Source organism: Dipteris shenzhenensis, chromosome 11 (genome assembly GCF_047967505.1).
Source record: "Dipteris shenzhenensis isolate YYH24624 ecotype China chromosome 11, Dip_SZ_1.0, whole genome shotgun sequence".
Taxonomy (NCBI): domain Eukaryota; kingdom Viridiplantae; phylum Streptophyta; class Polypodiopsida; order Gleicheniales; family Dipteridaceae; genus Dipteris; species Dipteris shenzhenensis.
This window is the reverse complement of record NC_141606.1, coordinates 53,531,835-53,552,733: the sequence shown is the minus strand read 5'-3', so window position 1 is coordinate 53,552,733 and position 20,899 is coordinate 53,531,835. Positions and strand designations below refer to the sequence as shown.

The 20,899-nt window shown below is 37.0% G+C and overlaps 1 protein-coding gene across 1 annotated transcript in view; it reads right to left on the bottom strand.

Moving 5' to 3' along the window:
- The window catches only part of LOC147897171 (uncharacterized), a 47,616-nt gene extending 27,098 nt beyond the window's left edge, over window positions 1-20,518 (bottom strand). Inside the window, exons 1-2 of the mRNA XM_087381223.1 lie at window positions 20,416-20,518; window positions 20,182-20,329 (exon numbers count right to left, since the gene is read on the bottom strand). Of these exons, the coding sequence (XP_087237349.1) occupies window positions 20,182-20,329; window positions 20,416-20,518 (251 nt within the window). The remainder of the gene's footprint in view (window positions 1-20,181; window positions 20,330-20,415) is intronic.
- Between the last annotated feature and the right edge of the window lie 381 nt (window positions 20,519-20,899).

The window sequence follows — 20,899 nt, the reverse complement described above, 5'->3', positions numbered from 1 at the left end:
TTCAAGATGCATCTTGATATGGTTTGAATATTTAATATCATTTCTCTACTAAAAGTTATAGGCCTCTGTGTCTAATGACAGTTTTGCAGAGTATTTTGAACTAATTGTAAAGGTATCTATGCAGGAGGTACAATGTTTCCCCGGAACCTATCCATCCAACCCAATCAGCCCCTTCAAACTCTTGGATATATATTAGTTCATGTCATGTTGAGCTACAAGAACTTCTTTCAACAACGTATCACTCTTCTCTTTGGCACAGACCGGCTTGCTGAGATTATGGCCTCCGTTGATCCTTTCCTTCTCCCTATACTTGAGTACAACATCACTTGGGATGTTACCATCTTCATTCTCATATAAGGGAGGATAGTATGGTGTGGTCTCTTGGTATAAAAGCTTCTTTTTAATGTCCATTTTCCACTGATGAATATCTCTATCACTCAGTTCAAAAGCAATAGGAAGTGAAGAGGTGCGTGAAGTTTATTACCTCCAACTTCATGTCACAACATCAATACATCACCAATTCTCTTTGAAAGGTGGTGTACACGTATTGGCCTTCATTAAAAAACTTTTTAATGTTTACATTGAGCTACTATTACCTAAGAGCATCAATACATCACCAATTCTCTTTGAAAGGTGGTGTACATATTGACCTATGTTTATGTACTAAGAACATCAATGCATAATCAAATCTCTTACAAAGGTGTTCTACATAAACATCTTCATAACTTCTCATATGAATTGAGCTACTATCACCTAAGAACATCAATAGATGACCAATTCTCTTAGAAAGGTGGTGTAAATAAACACCTTTAAGTGGTGTGCACACACACATTTATGACCATTTCCTTTAGAAAGGTGGTGTACATAAACCCCTTAGAAAGGTTGTGTACATAAGTCCTGTTATGTGTAAGTGGTGTACATATACACCTCACTTGGTATTAAAAAACACCCTAAACTATAAAAATACATTGACATAAAGTTTAAAATACACCATTAAGTATAAAATGAAACTCATAAACAATCTTTATACATAATAATGAGAGTAAAGAAATAAAAAAAGTAGTTAACTTTTTATTAGATATTTGCTTTACATAGAAGTTTAGAACTTGCAAAGTTCAAACCTTGTGATTACAAAGCCGTTAGCCATCATGTTCCTCAGTACCAATGTCCTCAATTCCAGGCCCTTGACTACCAGGGTCTTGACTAATAGGTTGCTCTAAGATAGTACCAATGTCCTTGATGCACCCTTGACTACCAAGGTCCTGACTAATAGGCTGCTCTAAGACTGGAGTCTCAGTAGCAGGGTCCTGGCTAGTATCATCCTGCCTAGTAGTTTGCTCTTTGGTTCCAAGCACCTAACTAGTAGGCTGCTCTAGAGTCTCATGACAATGTTCCTAGTGAGTAGGGTCCTGGCTACTAGGTTCCTGACTAGTAGGCTGCTTTGGAGTCTATAAGGTTATGGTTGAAGAACCATGTATGCCTCCTGGTAACTCCTCCTGGTCATGCTTTGCCTCGTTCATACCTTCTTTGGGTAAGGCTTCCTTGCTTGATCCACTTGCATGTCCTTTACCCAAGATCAAGGGTGCCTTCCTTACTTTTAATTTGAAGAGAAGTGCTTCCACCTCTTTAGCCTTACCTTTTCCTATGACATGCTGTACTACTACTTTTTACTGCCACGAGCCTTCCCGTATGATGAGTGGAACTTCCTTGACCCTAGTTGACAATTGATCACCCTTATTCTTTGTGCGGATTTCTTCTTGGTGTAAGTCATCGATGTAGAGCTTTCATCCTCATCATCACCTGAGCTAGAATCATCACCCTCAGACTCTAGTACCCTCTTCTTCAACATTTTCCTCAGTAACCTTTTCTTCGACATTTTCCTCACTACCCTCTTCTTCGACATTTTCCTCTTCAAAGAAGGTAGTGCAATTGTAATATGTGTCAAAGAGTTGAATCTGATGGGAGGTATCAATGACATTTACATTTCTACCTTGGCGTAGCAATTTCTTAGCAGTGAAATCTATTCGATACAATGCTACTTCCCACCCATCATTCAACAAATTTTTTGTCATCTCTAGTATCACATCAGGATCCATTGGCTTTCTATGATCCACCATTGTTGCATCAAGCTTAAGCTTATTGTCCTTAAAGTAATGAAGCTCGAGAGTCCTTAGAGGAATTTTGATTAGATTGCCACCACCCCTGAATAAGAAACACATCAAGAAAGGCTGCAAGACTTGAATGATAGTGCCTTCCAAGATAGTCATATGATTGCATAGGACTATACCATGGTATACTTTTGAAAGTCAATACCCAAATGGAGATGTCAAACTCACATACAAGCCATCCCTTTGTGATTCTATCACGAACAGGACTAACATTGATCTTTTCTCATAGGACCTTCTATGATAAACCGTACAAGTTTAACTATCTGTGATGCTACAAGGTCTTGCAATTCATCTATGAAAAATACACATGGCTTCTCCCAAGCATCACTGCTCATTGTTATGAAATGCTCTATATCAATGCCATTGATCTGTGCAAAATTTGTATCATTCTTTGAAAGGAAGATATCATAGGAGAAGCTGAATGGAGAACCATCATCTAAACCACCAATTGCTCTACCTTGGGCAGTGGACTGCAAGGCCTTTTTCTTGATGTCCATATATTCTGTCTCAACAACCTTTGGCATTTTAGCTCTTAAATCCTTTGTTGGTGTGGCATCTACATCCATTGAAGCCAACCACTTTCTCGCTTATCAAGGAGTTGACCTAGGCTAAGTGCTTTCTTTTTATCCACATCAATTGACTTGCCAGTTAACTCATCATCAGATTTCAAAAAAAAAATAGTGCCAAGAGAGCAGTCTCACTTTGAATCATTCGGGTGACCACTTCATCCAAGTTGCTATGCTTGCTCTTCTTTCCAAAGAAGCAGTCATCGCTGAGGATCTTCTTGCATACTTCTTGCGTTATTGCATCTGGAACAAACCTTAATGCTCTCCACTAAACAATAGACATCGGTTTCATTATTTCTTTCCTCTGAGTTGCAGTGTGCTCTGGTGCCTCAAAGGATATCTTTCCTATTTCATATGCTTGGCAAACATCCACCATGCTCTGAAACACTGAGTCCTCACGAAAGACAATGCAAGTAACATCGTTGTATCTTGCAACGGCAGTGTTCAGATCCTTGGGCCTCAACCTTATTACTTGGTATGCCTTGCGTATTTCTTACAACACCTTTCAAGCATCTATAGAACCGAGTCCTCTCTGCCATGTACTCAAATGTAGATCTCTTGCCCTTCACTGTTTGTGGCATTCCATAGCCCACCCATAACTCCCTTGCCTTTATCAGAATCTTGGAAAGTGAAGAGCTTCTTTTCAACCTAAATGGAGTAGAATTTAGCCTTTCTGATTCTAGAATGTACTTCGAGTCATCGTTAAATATGCATACATGACAAATGACCCATTGACACTTTTCTATCCACTCAATGTGTGGCAAGTTTCCTTTTCTTCCCTCATCAAGGGCGATCCTGCAAGCTTCACAAAAGTGTTGCTCCTCAATGGGCTCAAATCTGCATCTTTCCAAGAATCTATTCTTTGCTAGCATGTATCTTTTCTTGATGTCAGTCCCATATCGGCTTTGGTACAAGGCCTCTCGATGAACAAAGTCACTCCTTCTAAAGTTCTCAAAAGCATCAAGAAAGTCCACGCGCTTTTGAAATGTGACATCAGGCAATGTAGGATTATCTTCTTGAAGTCTCTTCAATGCCATAGGATGAAGAGTGATATTAGTGGCAACTGGAGTTTTTGTTTTCCTCGTATCTTCATACAATTTGTGTGCAAATGTCTTATTTAGCTTTCTTTGATTTGTGAACAATGAAGCTAGATCAATAAGCATTGTGGCCACGCTAAATTGAGAAAATTCCCAAATATACCCCTCATCCTCTGGAGGATGTAAGTTTGCCACACTTATAGAAAAGTCTGTGAGACTTGTATCTTCTTCTTGCGGATCCTCTTGATCATTACTATCCAAATTTATTTCCCTTGGTTTTAAATAACCTGCACTTGAACGATTTGCACGTGGAGTAGGAGTTATTTTGGCTCTCTTTCTGGGAATAGTTGTGGAACTTGAATATGCTCCACGATCACTCCTTCTTATTCCTGTAGTTATAGCAGTCGATGGTGTAGGTACACTTGGAGATACTGTAGTTACTGCCATAAATACTATAGTTACTCTTGCTAGAGATACCATAGTTATCGCCATAGATATTGGCGGTACAACTTGAGGGCTACATGTTATAGATGGCGTACTTATTGCTGCTACAGGTACAACACCACCACTTGGAAATGCATCGCACATTTTCTTCAATGCTTCCAAGGCACTAAGTAATTCTTGAGATCCTTCAATTGAATCTGGTAAGGGCTTCAAGAAGTGCTTGTGCGTAACTCATAACTTGCAGACCACATCGTCATTCTTCCCTTTGCACACAACCTCTATCAAATTGTTTTCTTTAATATTGATGGTTGAGACCATGCCACCATTTCTTACTCCCTCTGGAGAATGTTTCACGCTTGACACATTCTCGGTAGTGATAAGCAAAAAACACTTTGATTTGTGCTCTAGAAAATACCAAGCATGTTCAAGATAAATTTGAAAGACACCTTGGAACCAAAACTCGAAGCCATAGTCTTCTGCAAAGTAATCAAAAATAAAAAATGAGAATTACAATGATTTTCAAACTCAAAATATTTAAAAAATTACTAATTAAATATTTAAATATTGAAAATTAAAAATTAATTAAAATTTCAAAAGTTAAAAAATATTTTTATATTTCTAGGTATAATTTTTTTATCTAATATTTTTTTACATAAATAATTTAATTCAAAATATTTTATAAACATACATAAAAGAATTTAATTAAAAATTTCTAAAATTGTATTAAAAATTTTTAACTGTATTTATTTTAAAAAAATTTAATTTTATCAAAAAAAATTTTAATTTTGTTTTATTTAAAGTTTTTTTTTGGGAGCCCTTTCAGGCCCCCAACTCTCCTTAAGGGGAGGGGATTAAACCCCCCCTGAACCTGTTGTGTGCGCAACAGGTTTAAGGGGGGTTAATCCCCCTCCCTTGGGGCTTAGGGCTTAGGGGAGGGTGATTACTCCCCGGCCCCCCCGAACCTGTTGCATGCACAACAGGTTCAGGGTGTTGAGAGAGAAGAAGAAGAGACGATAGACACACCAAATAGACTCCCAAATATTGATTCATATTGATCACTAGTTACACATATATAGGTGAGACCTAGTTCAAGTTAGGGCAAGCTATATATAGCTCTAACACTGCCACTCAAACAAAGGTCTATAGCTACGCATGAAAAAACCATTGGGAAGCATAAGGGAAAAACTTGAGCTCCTATATACAAGTATACAAGTTGATCATTTGTACAATTATTTACAAGTATGTAATGCAGATGTGCATTTATATACAAAAGGTCACCCATAGGTGTGTTAATCTTGGAAGAGAGAAGCTGCAAGAACTCCAAGTTCTGATTGTAGCACTGTGAAGCATGCCTCACTAAGTCCTTTAGTGAGAATATCAGCAATCATCTAAGAAGTGGGACAATGTTCAATCATTATCATCCCTTTCTTCACTTCATGTCTGACATAATGGTAATGAATAGCAATATGTTTAGACTTGTTATGCTAAAAATAGTCTTTAGCCAGACTTATGGCACTTTGAATATCACATGTGAGAGGAAAACTGGATGATGGAGGATGACCAATATCTGCAAGCAATTGTTGCAGCCAAACCAATTCTCGAGCTGCTAAAGAAGCCGCTACATACTTAGATTCTGTGGTAGAAACAACAACACAATGTTGCTTCTTACTTGCCCAAGAGACCAAGCAACCATTGATAAAGAAGCAATTACCGCTTGTACACCACATAGAGAAGTGAGAGCTTGCCCAATCTGCATCTGTTTATCCCAAAAGATCAAGAGACATCACAGAAGATGATTTTGTATGACGTCTATAAACTAATCCAAAATCAGAAGTGCCTTTCAAATACTTTAGAACACGTTTTGCTGCAGACCAATGTTGCATTGAGGGAGCAGCTAGATATTGACCTAGAAAATTGGTAGTAAAAAGAATATCTAGTCGAATGTTCAAACCGACGAACTATAGGCAATCAACAAGATTGGCATAGGGTTGATGTGAAACCTCACAACATCATGAGTCAATCCAGTATTTTTGACGGAACTCACAAGATAAGGAGTGGTCGTAGAGTGAGCATTTGTCAAGCCAAACTTTTGAACTGCATCTTGAATGAATTTTGTTTATTGAAGTAGCAGAATTCCCTTGTGACGAAATCACTGAACTTGAATACTAAGACATGAATGAATGTCATCAAGATTAACCATATCAAATGCTGAGAATAAGATTTTCTTGACATGTTGCAAGAAATCGAGATTGTTGGAAACCTATAGTGTCATCCACATAAAGAGCAAGAATGACAAAAAGAGCACCATCACATTTGGCATATAACTTGGGGTCAGAGAAACAAGAGTTGAAACCTTGAGATGTTAGAAACTGATCAATTTTCATGTACCAAGAATGGGAAGCTTGTTTTAGACCATAAAGAGCACGATGAAGGCGACAAACAAGATGGTCCTGACCGGGAAGTATGAACCCTTTTGGTTGCTCCATATAAATCTCCTCTTTAAGATATCCATTAAGAAAAGCAGTTTTCACATCCATTTGATGAATCTCCAAATCAAATTGAGTAGCAAAAGCCAAGAGTACCCGAATACTTATGCTACGAACAACGGGTGAAAAAGTATCATGATAATCAACTCCTGCAATTTGTGAGTATCCTTTTGTAACTAGACGAGCTTTAAACTTGTCAAAAGAACCATCAACTTTGGTTTTGGTTTTATAAACCCACTTACATTTGATAGGAGTGTGACCAGGAGGTAGTCTAGTAAGAACCCATGTACCTTTAAAGATCAAAGAATCATATTCAACTTCCATTGCCTCTTGCCATTGACTCTTTTATGCAGAAGAGATAGCTTCTGTATAAGTAGTAGGGTCTTCATGAGCAACCATTGCATGATCAATGATTTCAAAGTCATCAACACAATCATGAGTAGAACCATGTTCAAAATTAATAGGCAGATCAACATAAATATCAACACTATCATCAGAGGCCTGTGTATGTTTAGGATGCAAATCAAGATTGTCAACACATTGCTTTGCAGATGGAGAAGCAGTGATGCCATTAGATGAACGAGTAGTAATGACATCAGACGTGGAATCATTATCAAATAGAAAAGGAAAGGCAGAAAGTAAGGACTCAGTGTCCTCTAAATCCTCGGTAGACCATGTCCCTCTTATTAACTGCTCATTGAATATGGAATCATGATTGATTATCACCTTCTTAGAAGAGGGATCATAGAATTTATAACGTTTAGAATCCGAAGAATATCCAATGACTATGACCTTTTTGCCAAGAAGATCTAGCTTTTTCCATGTCTCTTTTGGTACATGAATATACGCACTGCAACCATTCAAAAATGTGATACAGAAGGAGTCTCCCCTGTCCAAGCTGTGATTGGTATCTGACTAGAAGGTGCAGTTGTAGAAAGATGATTTTGCACAAAGATGGCTGTTAGAAGTGCTTCTACCCAAAAGCTTCGAGAAAATCCAGAATGAAGGAGCATGCATCGCATAGCATTAAGAGAAGTGCGATTCTTACGCTCTACATGAGCATTTTGTTAAGGAGAGTATGGAACAGTATATTCACGATGAATGCCACACTCAATGCAATAATCATTAAAAAGATTAGAAATATATTCTCCACCGTTGTCCCTACGAAGGGTCTTGATCTGAAAACCAATATGAAGTTCCGCAACAGTTTTATATTGCTTAAATACTGATAAGGCCTTTGACTTATGTCGCAGGAGAAATGCAGTTGTATATCTTGACCAATCATCAATGAAAGTGATAAAATACCTGTAGAAAGACTTGGATGGAGGAAAAGGTCCACATATATCAATGTGAACAAGATCCAATAAAGCATATGAATGAGTTGAAGTAGATGCATGAAAGGGTTTTTGATGATGCTTTTCAAGAGCGCAATATTCATAGAGGCCCATGTGAGGACGAGCTAGGAGATTCATACCATCCACAAGATCATGACAATTTATAGCAACAAGTAGCTTGGCAAAATCCGAATGAACAAAATGATGATGCCATAGCTTGCAGTCCAGATCACCAAGGTTGTAACCACATTAGCAATATCATCATTTAAGAAAAGTTGAAAGAGGTTACCATTCCGAGGAGCAACGGCTATGGTATGTCCATCTTTTTCAATCTGACACTATGTGTGGTCAAAGCCAATAAAGAGACCAAGATCAACAAGTCATGCAACAGAAAGAAAATTTCTTTGAAGATCTGGAACATGGAGAACACCTCGCAAGACTCTTGTTGAAGAAAAAGTACCAAGATATAAATCACCAACACCCATGACTTGACAAGTAGTGTCATCAGCAAGATAAACCAATTTCTTATGAGGAAGAGCATGATAATTATGTAACCATTGAGATTGATATATCATATTACAAGTAGCACTAGAATCAACAATAAAAGTGGAACCATCTTGAACATGAAGTATCCTTTTTGGAGAGACATCAAAATAGATATGATTTGCCTCTTGATGCATATGGGCATCTTGTTATTGAGCAGCATATGCTTGAGTACGTTTACGATCATAACACCTCTTGTAACATCGAAAGGATGGATGATTTCTGCCACAATATTCGCAAGGAGAATTATTGGATAAGCGGGGTTGCTTAGTGGTAACACCATGTTCCTCATCATATTGCCGAGCCCAACAATCAGAGATAACATGACCATGCTTATCACAATAAGAACAATGTTTCTTAGGATGGACGCTTGTGAGAGCAACACAAGCTGTCTTTGAATCTGCATCATCCATTGTCATCATGAAAGATCATGAGGATCTTTACGATGCTCATGTCGATGAGCGTACTCAATCAAAGAAATACATGTTTGATCAAAATCAATCTCATTTTTGCTGAAAAGAATGGTAACAATATTATCATATAATGGATCCTGCGATGTGTCGAGAAGATAGGTCACCAATTGATTTCATGGAACAGGTGCACCAGTAGCAACAAGTTGATTGACGATATTCTTGAATGAGTCAATATGAGTTGTCATAGGAGCTCTAACTTTGTATGGAGTGCTCAAAAGATTACGAAGATAAAGAATCTCTATGACAGACTTCTTCTCAAAAGTAGCAACGAGATATTCCCATATTGCATAAGAAGAAGGAAGGGCAAATACATCCAGCATAAGAGAATCATGTAGACCAGATAAAATATACCGATGAGCTGCTTTATCTCACGAGAACGCCAATCAGCAGAGTCAGATCTCCATTGCTCAAAGAGAGGGTGTTGAGTCACAAGAGCATGATTCGCAGTTGCATCAACAGGTTGGGATGGATAAACGAGATCACCAAGAACAATATTTGAAAGATTATCACCTTCAAGTATCAATAACATCTTCACTTTCCAACTAGGAAAACCTTGTCCTTGAAATAGAGAAACAAATCATTGGCCTGAAGGAAAGCTGTTGACGATTATAGACGTTGCCATCATACTTCGAGAGAATACGTTTGTTACAGCTCATGTCAATGATCGCTCTGAAAATATAGAACTTGAGATATGCCCCAAAAAAAAGGATAGAACGTGGGATGGGAGTATACTAGAAATAGCATACATGCCAAGAAAACGCTTTGAGCTTGTTGATTATGAAACCACGATATTTTTGGAGAAAAGCAGAACTTGTCGATCACAAAACAAAGATATTTTTAGCAAAAAGCACTACGATCGTGCCAATCATGAAACCAATACATTTATCACGAAGCCACGAGATTCTTGGCGAAAAGTAGTACGAGCGTACCGATCATGAAACCAAGAAAAAAGTAGTCGACATGAAAACTGATCTAACTTTTCGCTCCGAAGTTTGATTAGGGCATCTAAGTGCTCAGAACGAAGAGCACGACAAGAGCTACGCTATGCAATTGGATCTACAATCCATTTACCACCGACAAATTTCTCAAATTTGCACCAAAAGACCTCCAAAAAAACCACATCAAGTTAGACATGTCAAAATCGACAAGAGAAAATAAGCAATGAGATACTGAAAGCGCTATGTAATCAAATAAACAACTAATACTTCTTGTCTTTCTTCATTATAGTGAGCATACAATAGCAACACCTTTGTAGCTCTGATACCATGTTGAGAGAGAAGAAGAAGAGACGATAGACACACCAAATAGACTCCCAAAGACTCATTCATATTGATCACTAGTTACACATATATAGGTGAGACTTAGTTCAAGTTAGGACAAGCTATATATAGCTCTAACATAGGGGGAGGTAATCACCCTCCCACCTTGGCTCTTGACTTGCCTCTTGTCTCCCCCTCGCCTCGCTATGCGAGCCTCCCCCTCGCCTCACCGTGCGAGCCTCCCCGCCTCCTCTGCGCATCCCCTCTCCCTCGCTCTGTGCATCCCCTCTCCCTCGCTCTGTGCATCCCCTCTCCCCCGCCTCGCCTCCCAGCATTGCCCTCGCCAACCCCTCCCCCTGGGCCTTACTCCCCCTCCCTCGGGCCTCGCCAGCACCGCCCCTCCCTTGCCAGCGCTGCCTTGCCTCCAAGCCCTTGCTTCTGTAAAAACAAAAGGTCGCTCGAATTTGTCGCCGAAAGGGGAAGGGGAGGGAGGGAGAGGATTTGTCGCCGAAAGGGGAAGGGGAGGGAGGGAGAGGAGGATGGGATGGAGGAAGGGTGAGAGGGAGATTAGAAGGAACAGGGAGAAGGAAGAGGGAGAGGGGATGGGAAGCAGGAGGAGAGGGGAAGGGAGGGGAGGGGGGAAGGGAGGGAGTACCTGGGTGGGGAGGTGTTGGAAAAGCTCGAGAAAAGTTATAAGAGAGAATGAGGAGAAGTAGAGCTTTATAGGAAATGGGTAGCTTTTAGGTCAAGTCAACTTTTTTTAGTTTTTAAGGTTTTTTTAGTTCTTTTAGGTTCACTATCAATAGAACATTCTTCATTCTCTCTTTCATTAAAAGTTCATTTTTTCACACTCCACATTAACCTATTGCAAGATTCTCAAAATTTTCAAAAAGTTGCAAGAGGTGAGTTCATTTCCAACCTATTGTGTACGGAAGAACTTCTAAGAATTAAGTTTTTGAAAATTTTTTTTTTTGGAAATCCGATTCTTTTCTCAAAAACCTGTTTTCTCAAATTTTTTTGATAAAACTAAAACTCTCTCAACCTATTGCGTACGCAACAACTTCAAAAAACCATCTTTTGCATTAAATCTTTTTTTCCATAAATTTTCCTCTTTACCTCAAACTCTCACAATCTATTGTCACAAATTTCTCTCAAACTTAAACTCTCCCAGCCTATTGGGCATGCAATAATTTTTTAAAAATAAATAAATTAGAAAACAATCTATTATAAATTTCTCTTTCAATGCCTAAACGACTCAAACCTCCCTACCTATTGCGTACAAAACAACTTTAAAACAAAATTTAACCATAAATCTCTCCAAAAACTCTTCTCACGAGACTTTATTAATATGAGAAATCCATTTATAATATTTTTACTCCATAATATAATAAATTTTTATTAACTAATGTTAAAATATAATTTTGCTAAAAATATATATTGTTAGTCTATAAATTACTATAAATATTATATAATTATTATATAAATATATATGATTAATATTATATGTTATAACATTTAAAATTATATACTTTACATACTAATAACCTTAAAAATTCAAAAATATAGTTAGTAAAAAAAATACATTAATTAAAAAAATATAACAATGAAAATATTTTTGAAAGGGAGGTCTTCTAGCATATGTGCTTTATATAATACTTATTCTTCAAACAATGAAGAATTAGTGAATGTATTTATAGGCTAGTTGTTAATATGAAAAATCTCTAAAATATTCTTCTTGCTATTAACTAGATATTAAATTTTAGTTTTAATAAAATATACATTATTAACCTAAAAAACTAAAATAAATATAATATAATTATTGTGTAAATTTAAATTATAAATATAAATTATTAATAACATTGAAATTATGTATATTATATACTAATAGCCTTTAAAAATTAAAAAGCTAGTCAATCAAAGAATTGAATTAATTCAAAAATAAGGAAATATTAAATTTTACACAGGTGCTTTTAGCATGTATGCTTTTCTTCCATGTGTATAATACTTGTTAGTGAAAGAATCAAGAATTAGAGAATGTATTTGTAAGATAGGTATTTAAAACCATAGAATCTGGAAGAGGTTTAGCATACTTGCTTATCTTCGTTTACAGTATGTAATACTTTGCAAAAGCCTTAAACTTTGTTTAAGGCTTTGCACAAAACTACAGTATTATTGAATCCATTGGGATATCATTTTTCTACTTTAGCAACCACCAAATATCCATGGTATGAATCCATGATATGGAATACATATTTCTTCTGAATATTTCTAATCACATACTTCTTCATTTCTTCTGATACACCATGCAGCATGAATGTGAGAAAATATGAATCGGTGTGAGCTTTTAGCCTATGTGCTTGTCCCTAATCAGTAGGATACTCTGACTAGGTCTTATAATTACTTAAAGTAAATCCTTTGCAAAGGATCATACCTAGTATTGGATATAAATAAAACACTTTGGAAAGCATATAATATATACTCTATATATATCTAAACTAAATACTTTGGAATGCATATTTTATATAGTCTATATAGCTTAAATCTTACACCCTAAATCTTAAATCCTAAAGTTCCCTAAATCTTAGGTTATACAGTCTAAGCTCTTAAACTTATATAATAGTTCTAATCCCTAAATCCTAAACCCTAAACCTTAAACCCTAACCCCTAAACCTTAAATTCTAAAACCTAATTTCTAGATCCTAAACCCTAGATTCTAGACTCCAAGCTCACGACCTTATATACTAAACCTTAAATCCTTAACCCTAAAATCTAAACCCTAAACCCTAAATCCTAAATCCTAGAATAATAATCATAAACCCTAAACCCTAAATGCTAAATCCTAAGTCAACCCTAAACCCTAGACCCTAAATCCTAAACCCTAAATCCTAAACCCTAAACTCTAAAACCATAATCATAAACCCAAAACCCTAAACAGTAAATCTTAAACCTTAAGCCCTAAATCCTTAACCCTAGATACTAAATCCTAAACCCGAAACCCTAACCCTAAACTACAACCAAAATTTAATGATTTTTTGCAATTTGTACAATAGGTTTGATATATCCCCCAACCTGTTGCAAGTGGAAGAGGTTAATGGTACACCCAACCTATTGCAAAAATCAAGGAATTTTCTTAATTTGTGCAATAGGTTGGATATATCCCCCAACCTGTTTTCGATATACCCCCCAACCTGTTGCACAAATCAAGAAAATTATTGATTTGTGCAACAGGTTGGGGTGATTCCCAACCTGTTGCTCAAGCAAAATATTGGGAGATATATCCAATCTGTTGCACAAATCAAGAAGTTTCTTGACTTGTGGAATAGGTTGGATATATCCCCCAACCTGTTGCTCAAGCAGCAGGTTGGGGGTGCAACAGGTTGGGGGGTATCTCCAACCTGTTATAAAAATCAAGAAAATTCCTTGATTTTTGCAAAAGGTTGGGTGCACCCTTAACCCGTTGCACGTGCAACAGGTTGGGGGATATATCAAACATATTGCACAAATAAAAAAATTCATTAAATTTTGGATCTATTTTAGGGTTAGGGTTTAGGGTTTAGTATTTAGGGTTAAGGATTTAGGATTTAGGATTTAGGGTTTAGGATTTAGAGTTTAGGATTTAGGGTTTAGGGTTTAGGATTTAGTGTTTAGGAGTTTAGGATTTAGGGTTTAGGGTTTAGGGATTAAATGTTTAAAGTTTAGGATTTCCGGTGGTTAAGTTGTTTTAGTATTAATTGTTTAAAGTTTAGGATCTAGGCTTTAGGTTCAATGCCTTCTTTGCTAGTTTTGATATAAAAGTTATTAAGTAATAATAAGCTTAATGAGTATTTATTGTGTCTTTTTTTGAGTTGCTAATCTATTTTTGTACATAAAATAGGTATTCACCCTAACGTGTGTCATATAAGAAGAATGATGTGGTGTTATATAAGAAGAATGAAGTGGTGGCTTTTGGACAAATTCATAGTCTTGATCCTATGAACATGTGTCATTTCCAATGTTGTGGTGAGAGAAGATGTGTAGTGATAATCACCAATGTTATAAATCCTGAAGTACATTTAAAATATCCACATGGAGACTTTGAAAGATTGCAAGATATCTTACAATGTGACATATTTGATATGCAAGCACACAGAATGCTCTGGGACTAAGACGAAATTATTCCAAAGACATACTTTCAAGATATCAAGAATACTTATTTTCAGGGGGAAAAAGTAGAGATGTTATCTTGCTCCGGAGAAGTTTTAGAAATTGGCAACTTTAAGGGCTATGCTTAGAGTTTTCTCTGTATAGAGGAGATAATTAAGTTGACTAGTGCAGGTGTCATTCAAAATGTAATGGATCTAAGTACTTCACATCTAGACATCCATAATACTATATCTCATCTACAAGTTCATAGTACTTGTAAATGGGGGTTAAGTTTCTTGAAATCAAGTTTACCCAAGACAGTTTCCTTCAATGTCATGGAAGATACAATAGTATATTATCAGAAGAAAAGGACTATAACACAAATGGGATCCAAATTGATAAGAAGCTATAGTAGTGATGCTCACAGGTATTCAAGATGTTATGGTAACAAATGTTGATGCAGAAAAGGTTTCTTGTGTTACAAGTGACTCAAATATACTCACTGGTATAGAAGACTTGTCTTGTATTGCAAGTGACTCGAATAGGCTCACTGGTATAGAAGACTTGTCCTATTTTACAAGTGACTCGAACAGGCTCACTGGTATAGAAGACTTGTTCTGTGTTGCAAGTGACTCGAATAGACTCACTGGTATAGAAGACTTGTCTTGTGTTGCAAGTGACTCAAACATGCTTACTGATATAGAAGACTTGTCTTTTGTTGAGAATAATAAGATGGGACCACAAAGAAAAATACATGCAATGATCAATGGGATAAGTGATGCAATAACAAGAATTAATGATATTAGTGACAATGATCATGATGCTACCACTCGAATGCAGGGCAAAGGGGGTAGAGAATCTGAGACTTGTCACGTTGTTCGTAATATTGTTGCTAGCCTCATCTTCAACAAACAATGCTAGATGGATGTGTTGAATGTCAACAACATCTTCCTTCGGGAATGACAAAGAAGGTCATCCTAGAAACTGTCAATAAAACTTTACAAGACAGAGACGAGAGCATGATTTCATGGTCAGCCTTGTATAAAATTTGGTGTAGATATTTTTGCCATGTCAAAACACCATCAAAGCAAAGGATGTCAAAATGTAAGACATGTGATGAATTAAAAAATACCATTGAACATAGTAAATGTGAGCAGTAGCAGTAGCAAGGAAGATATATTAAATGGCGATGAATCCATTTACGTCATGTGCAGGATGCTCACAAGTTGTATGCTTCTTCGAGAGAGGAAGCTATTTCACATGTCGATAAGTCCATGTGCATCACCATTGATGGCATCGACCAGAATACAATAACTTTGCCACGATATAGACGTATCCCACCGGCATTGGAGGGCAGACGTGGACGAAACACACTTGTGTGGAGTATTAGTACATGGATACCGAATCTTTTGTGATGTATGGATTGATAGTTTGCATGACCATGATAGTGACTAGGTTGTTACATCAATCATGAAAGGAATAAGAGATGTTTGCGGATGTTTACCTAACACGTTGCGAATACAAGCTGATAATTGTTGGAGAGAGAACAAGAACAAATATATATTTGCTTTATGCTCTATGCTGGTTGGTTTGAAAATATTTGAAGAAGTGGAAGATGGCTTTCTTCTTGTGGGCCATACACATGAAGACATAGATCAAATCTTCAGTGTTATCTCTGGTGAGTTGAAGTCAATGAATGTTTTGATAATGGAGGATATGCTATTTCAAATTGGCAAAAAATTGGAGGGTCTCGTAAGGAAGAATCAGAAGTGGCTATCTTAGAGAGGATGGTCGACTGGAGAGCATTCATAGAGCCACATTTACAAGTAGGAGATGATGCCGTAATAGGACACACAAATCCATACTACTTTCAGTTTCACATGCATAACAATATCCCAGTGATGCAATGGAAGCGCTACTCAGTAGATGGAGATCATTTATGGAGTGAGTCATATGCTTTATTGCAACGAATAATTCCATTGGAGGAAACTAGATTTGTTTTTGCAAAAAATATGTCACTTGACATAGATGAAATGAAAGGCTTGAAAGCCTTCATTAAACATCTTCAAAGTATGATGTAGAAATATCCTGAGCAATCAACTAAGAATTTGGAGACAATTAAATCAACTAAAGCACTTATCCAATTTTTAGAAAGATAAGAAAACTTAATGAGCATTGAATACTGTGAATCCTTTTAGCCGGAACAAGCTAGGTCACCAAGTTTTCCTTTGGATATAAATATGTCAGTAGATATAGAGGAAGCAGAGGAATGCCTTTTACCTCAAAAATATTGTGGCAGGAAGGGAGACAAACCATTACCAGAGTTTATACCATCTAATGAGATTGAAGAGGGTCTATTTGTTGCAATTTGGGCATCTGATCCAGGTTCAAAGTTGGATGACCAAGGTGACACAATTTGGGTTGCAAAGGTTACTAAGATAGAAAGGGATGACAAGGGAACTCTTATAACATTCACAGCTTTATGGTATGAACCAAAGCCATTGAAAAATCTCTCGAGAAGATATAAAATAAGAGGGATGCTTGCAAAAGAAATGTGAATGGTTTGCAAATAATGAGGGATTAACAGAGGTGGAAGTCAGTAGCATTATTCATTGCTAGAAATCGAGGACACGAAGTTTTAATAAGAAGCATGGATACAATGTTGAAAAATGTATCACAATGATCCAAGTCGTGTCTATATTAAACATCATTTGATAAGACTTGACCCATCAAGTGCAAATAAATTACATGAATCTGATGACTCTGAATGAGAATATTCAAATGCATAAGATAATATTTTGATGCTTTTTTCCATACAAAAGGCGTATCTATACATCACCAATAAGATAATGTATTGTATGCTTTGTTTTTTAAAAAAAGGGTGTATCTATACACCACTTATATATTGAATTCAACAAACTCTTTTTTTTAAAAAAAATGGTATATCTATACACCACCAATAAGATAATGTATTGTATGCTTTGTTTAAAAAAAAAAGGGTGTATCTTATATATTGAATTCAACAAACTCTTTTTTTTCAAAAAAATGGTGTATCTATACACCACTTATATGTTGAATTCAACAAACTCTTTTCATATGGTGTCATATTTTCACTTTATCAGCATAGTGTTAAAATTGAACTAGAGTTAGGAGACTACTATTATTATTATAGTTATTGGATGGGGGCATCATGCATAAGTTTGGGAATTATAGCTTCATTGAGCCATATTTTTTTATATTAGAGGTCACCACTTGACATTTTAGCTTAATAAGGCCATATTTGTATATAAGGGACCCATTTACTACTCTAAAAAACCCAATTTTTGAGCTCACTAAATGAAGTTGAGTGGAGAGGATATGCTCCAAAAAAAAGTCCAAACCAGGAGAGAAAGTCCAAAAATTTTGAATAGTGTGTTTACCCTAGAATGGGAAGAACCAAGTAGTATAAAATTTACAATGGAAACACTGAAGTCTATAAAAATGGAAAAACACATTACATTTTCTCAAGTAAATAAAGCAAATCACAACATTCAAAGTGAACATAATCACATATGCTTTTTGGATACATGGAGTGATGAGTCTACATGATAAGGTAATAACAACACATTGGGAGGATAGGAAAGGCACTACAAAGTGAACAAATACTAGATGTATGCCCTACCTACATTAAAACAAGAGTGGAGATAAAGAGTCGACTATAAAGGAAGCTAAAGATGTAAAGCTTGAAAATTAGCTTTAATTTCACACAACTTATGAAGGTGAATGGTAATGCTGACAAGCCTTAGTACTTATCTGACGTAAATGTATTTTGCTAAGTTCACACAAAATAACTATGAAATGGCCAAATGAGTGCTCATGTGAATTACCTTTTGAATTATGTTTTATCTCATGAACGGCAGTTGGCTGATGAAAGGTATACCAATGGAAAAACACATTACATTTTCTCAAGTAAATATAGCAACTCACAACGTTCAAAGTGCACATAATCACATGCTGCTTTTTGAATATATGGAGTGATAAGTCTATACGATATGCCCATTACTGTTAGATATCAATGCTCCAGTCTCATGTAACTACGCAGGAACCAGCTAACTCTACTTGTAAGCCCCCCATATGAGGAGAAGGCATTTGAGTAGCTCGATTATCCGATAGGTCCTGGTTTGGATACCAGATGGAGGCCATGTGTGGCCTAATGGCTGGACGGCTTCAGATAGAGTTAGCACACCGCCAACTATGCTATATGCAAGTGCGGGAAGGCATCCCTTGACTGACCGCACTGAGGGTAGACGGAGCATTTCTCGGAGCAGCCCATTCTCGGGTTGCGGGGCCCGTTTGGAGCCTTAGATGATCTCGGATGGCTCTAGGCTGAATGGTGTCCATAGGTCAGTTGCTCTATTTTGCACACCGGTCCTATCGTATGTTCGGTGGCCTATTTCGGGACCGATCGACCATTTGGGTGGACTGGGTCGGTCACCCAATTGAGCCTAACCGACTACATCTGGTGGCTATATAAGAGCAAGCCTATGAAGCCCATTTTATCACTGGCTACAGCAACCTTGATTCTTTAGCATCCAGCCTGTGTCTTCTACTGTTTTCAGCATGCCATCGAAGCTTCTTTCACAGGAGCACACGGTTGGGAGGCAATGCCATCTATTGTATCAGTTCTACAGTAATCAAAATTTTGATTCTCCATACTATCTTGTTTTCTCTCTTGCATACGAGATCCTGTTATCTGTTGATCACAGACGTTGTATTATTTTCTTACAATTACAACACATCGGGAGGAAAGGAAAGGCAATCCTACAAAGTCAGAAATGCTAGATGTATGCCCTACCTACTTGAAAAGAAGAGTGGAGATAAAGAGTCTACTATAAAGGAAGCTAAAAGGAAAAATTAGCTTTAATTTCACACAACTTATGAAGGTGAATGGTAATGCTAACAAGACTGGGTGCTTGTGTGTTAAGTAGCTCTAAAATGGCCAAATCACTACTCATGTGAATTTTCCTTATGAATGGCAGTTCGCGAATGAGAGGTAAGAGATAGAAGACTACAAAGTTTCCTTTCATTATTTGTAGAGAATCCCCAAAGATTTGCAAACTTAACAAAATTTTCAACACCTTGCAAGTGTAAGAAGTATGTCACCTACATTTATGTAGAGGAAACATGTATGATATAAATTTAAGGATTGAGGGCAACATCATTGGGCACACAAAGATTGTTTGCATGTGAAGGATTAGAGACGTCATTGTCCCTTAAAAGGGTTTAAGGTAACATCGATAAGGTCTTTATTATATGCAAATGTGGAAAAGAAATCTCTAATTCCAAGAAGAAGTAAACGCAGTGCATTCTCTCTTTCTTTTTTTAAAAGAAGTAAAATTAGCAAATTCTTTTTTTCCTTTTTTTTAAAAAGTAAAGGAACTTATACTAGGGTCCTAGAACACTCACAGAAGCATAAAGCCACATAAAGACTCCCAAAAGTTACGAAAGAGAGTGGAAAATAATCACAGAAGGAGGTAATACAAGTTGATATACATATTGAGCTAATGAACACAAAATCCATCCATGCTCCTCATTTGCATGGATGGCCGCGGCCTTCTTTGTGATCCCTACCACACGGAGATCCATCCTACCATCCATAGCACACGCTCCCTACCACACGCATCGCTTGCGTAGATCTTGCTAGAACGGGCCTGACATGGAAAACTACGTTTACACATGTGGAGCGACCATTGTAATACACAGTACTCACAAAGAAAGGCTCGAACTCGATCGCACACGCTTAACGGAAAGGCTCTGCAAGATAACAGACGCTGGAAGAATGCAGCGACTTAAATAGACAGCCCCTGAGCACGAAGCTTCTCGGCAAGTGCAGTGCACCGCGGGCGTCCTCAGCACTCCTAAGTCAGTGGTGCAATTACATACAGAAAATATCTGAAGGTCGTTGCCTGTCCCTTTCCATCATAGTGCGAGGTTGAGATCATACGGAAAGCCATGGATGGAGGGAAATCCTGATGATATTCTCTCGCAAATGCAAGCTTTTCCTGATTTTGCGTACGACAGCTGAATTTATCCTCGGCATCAAACATCTCGTCTCACTTGTCCACTCGGTAGTCCTTTAGCGTCTTTTCCTTCGCTAATCGAGAGAGTGACCTTGTCTTTAATTTGCTCGACATTTCCTAAGAAAAACTCTCCGCAACTTTATTGTTACAAATTTGCATAAGGTCGTCGTGAACTTAGTTTTTTTGAATTTCTAGATGTTTATGTTGTTGATGTGTGAAATGTTGTTCCATTGGTGCGATTTTACACATGTGAAATGGACTCACATAGATGGCTTAGCAAGCAAGGAATTTCTATTATATGACATGTCAAAAAAATCTCCAAAATAACTAGATTTAGGATAAACTAACTAGAGTGGATAATACATTTATATATATATATTTTGTGTATTCTATGTGTTAGTGGGGCTT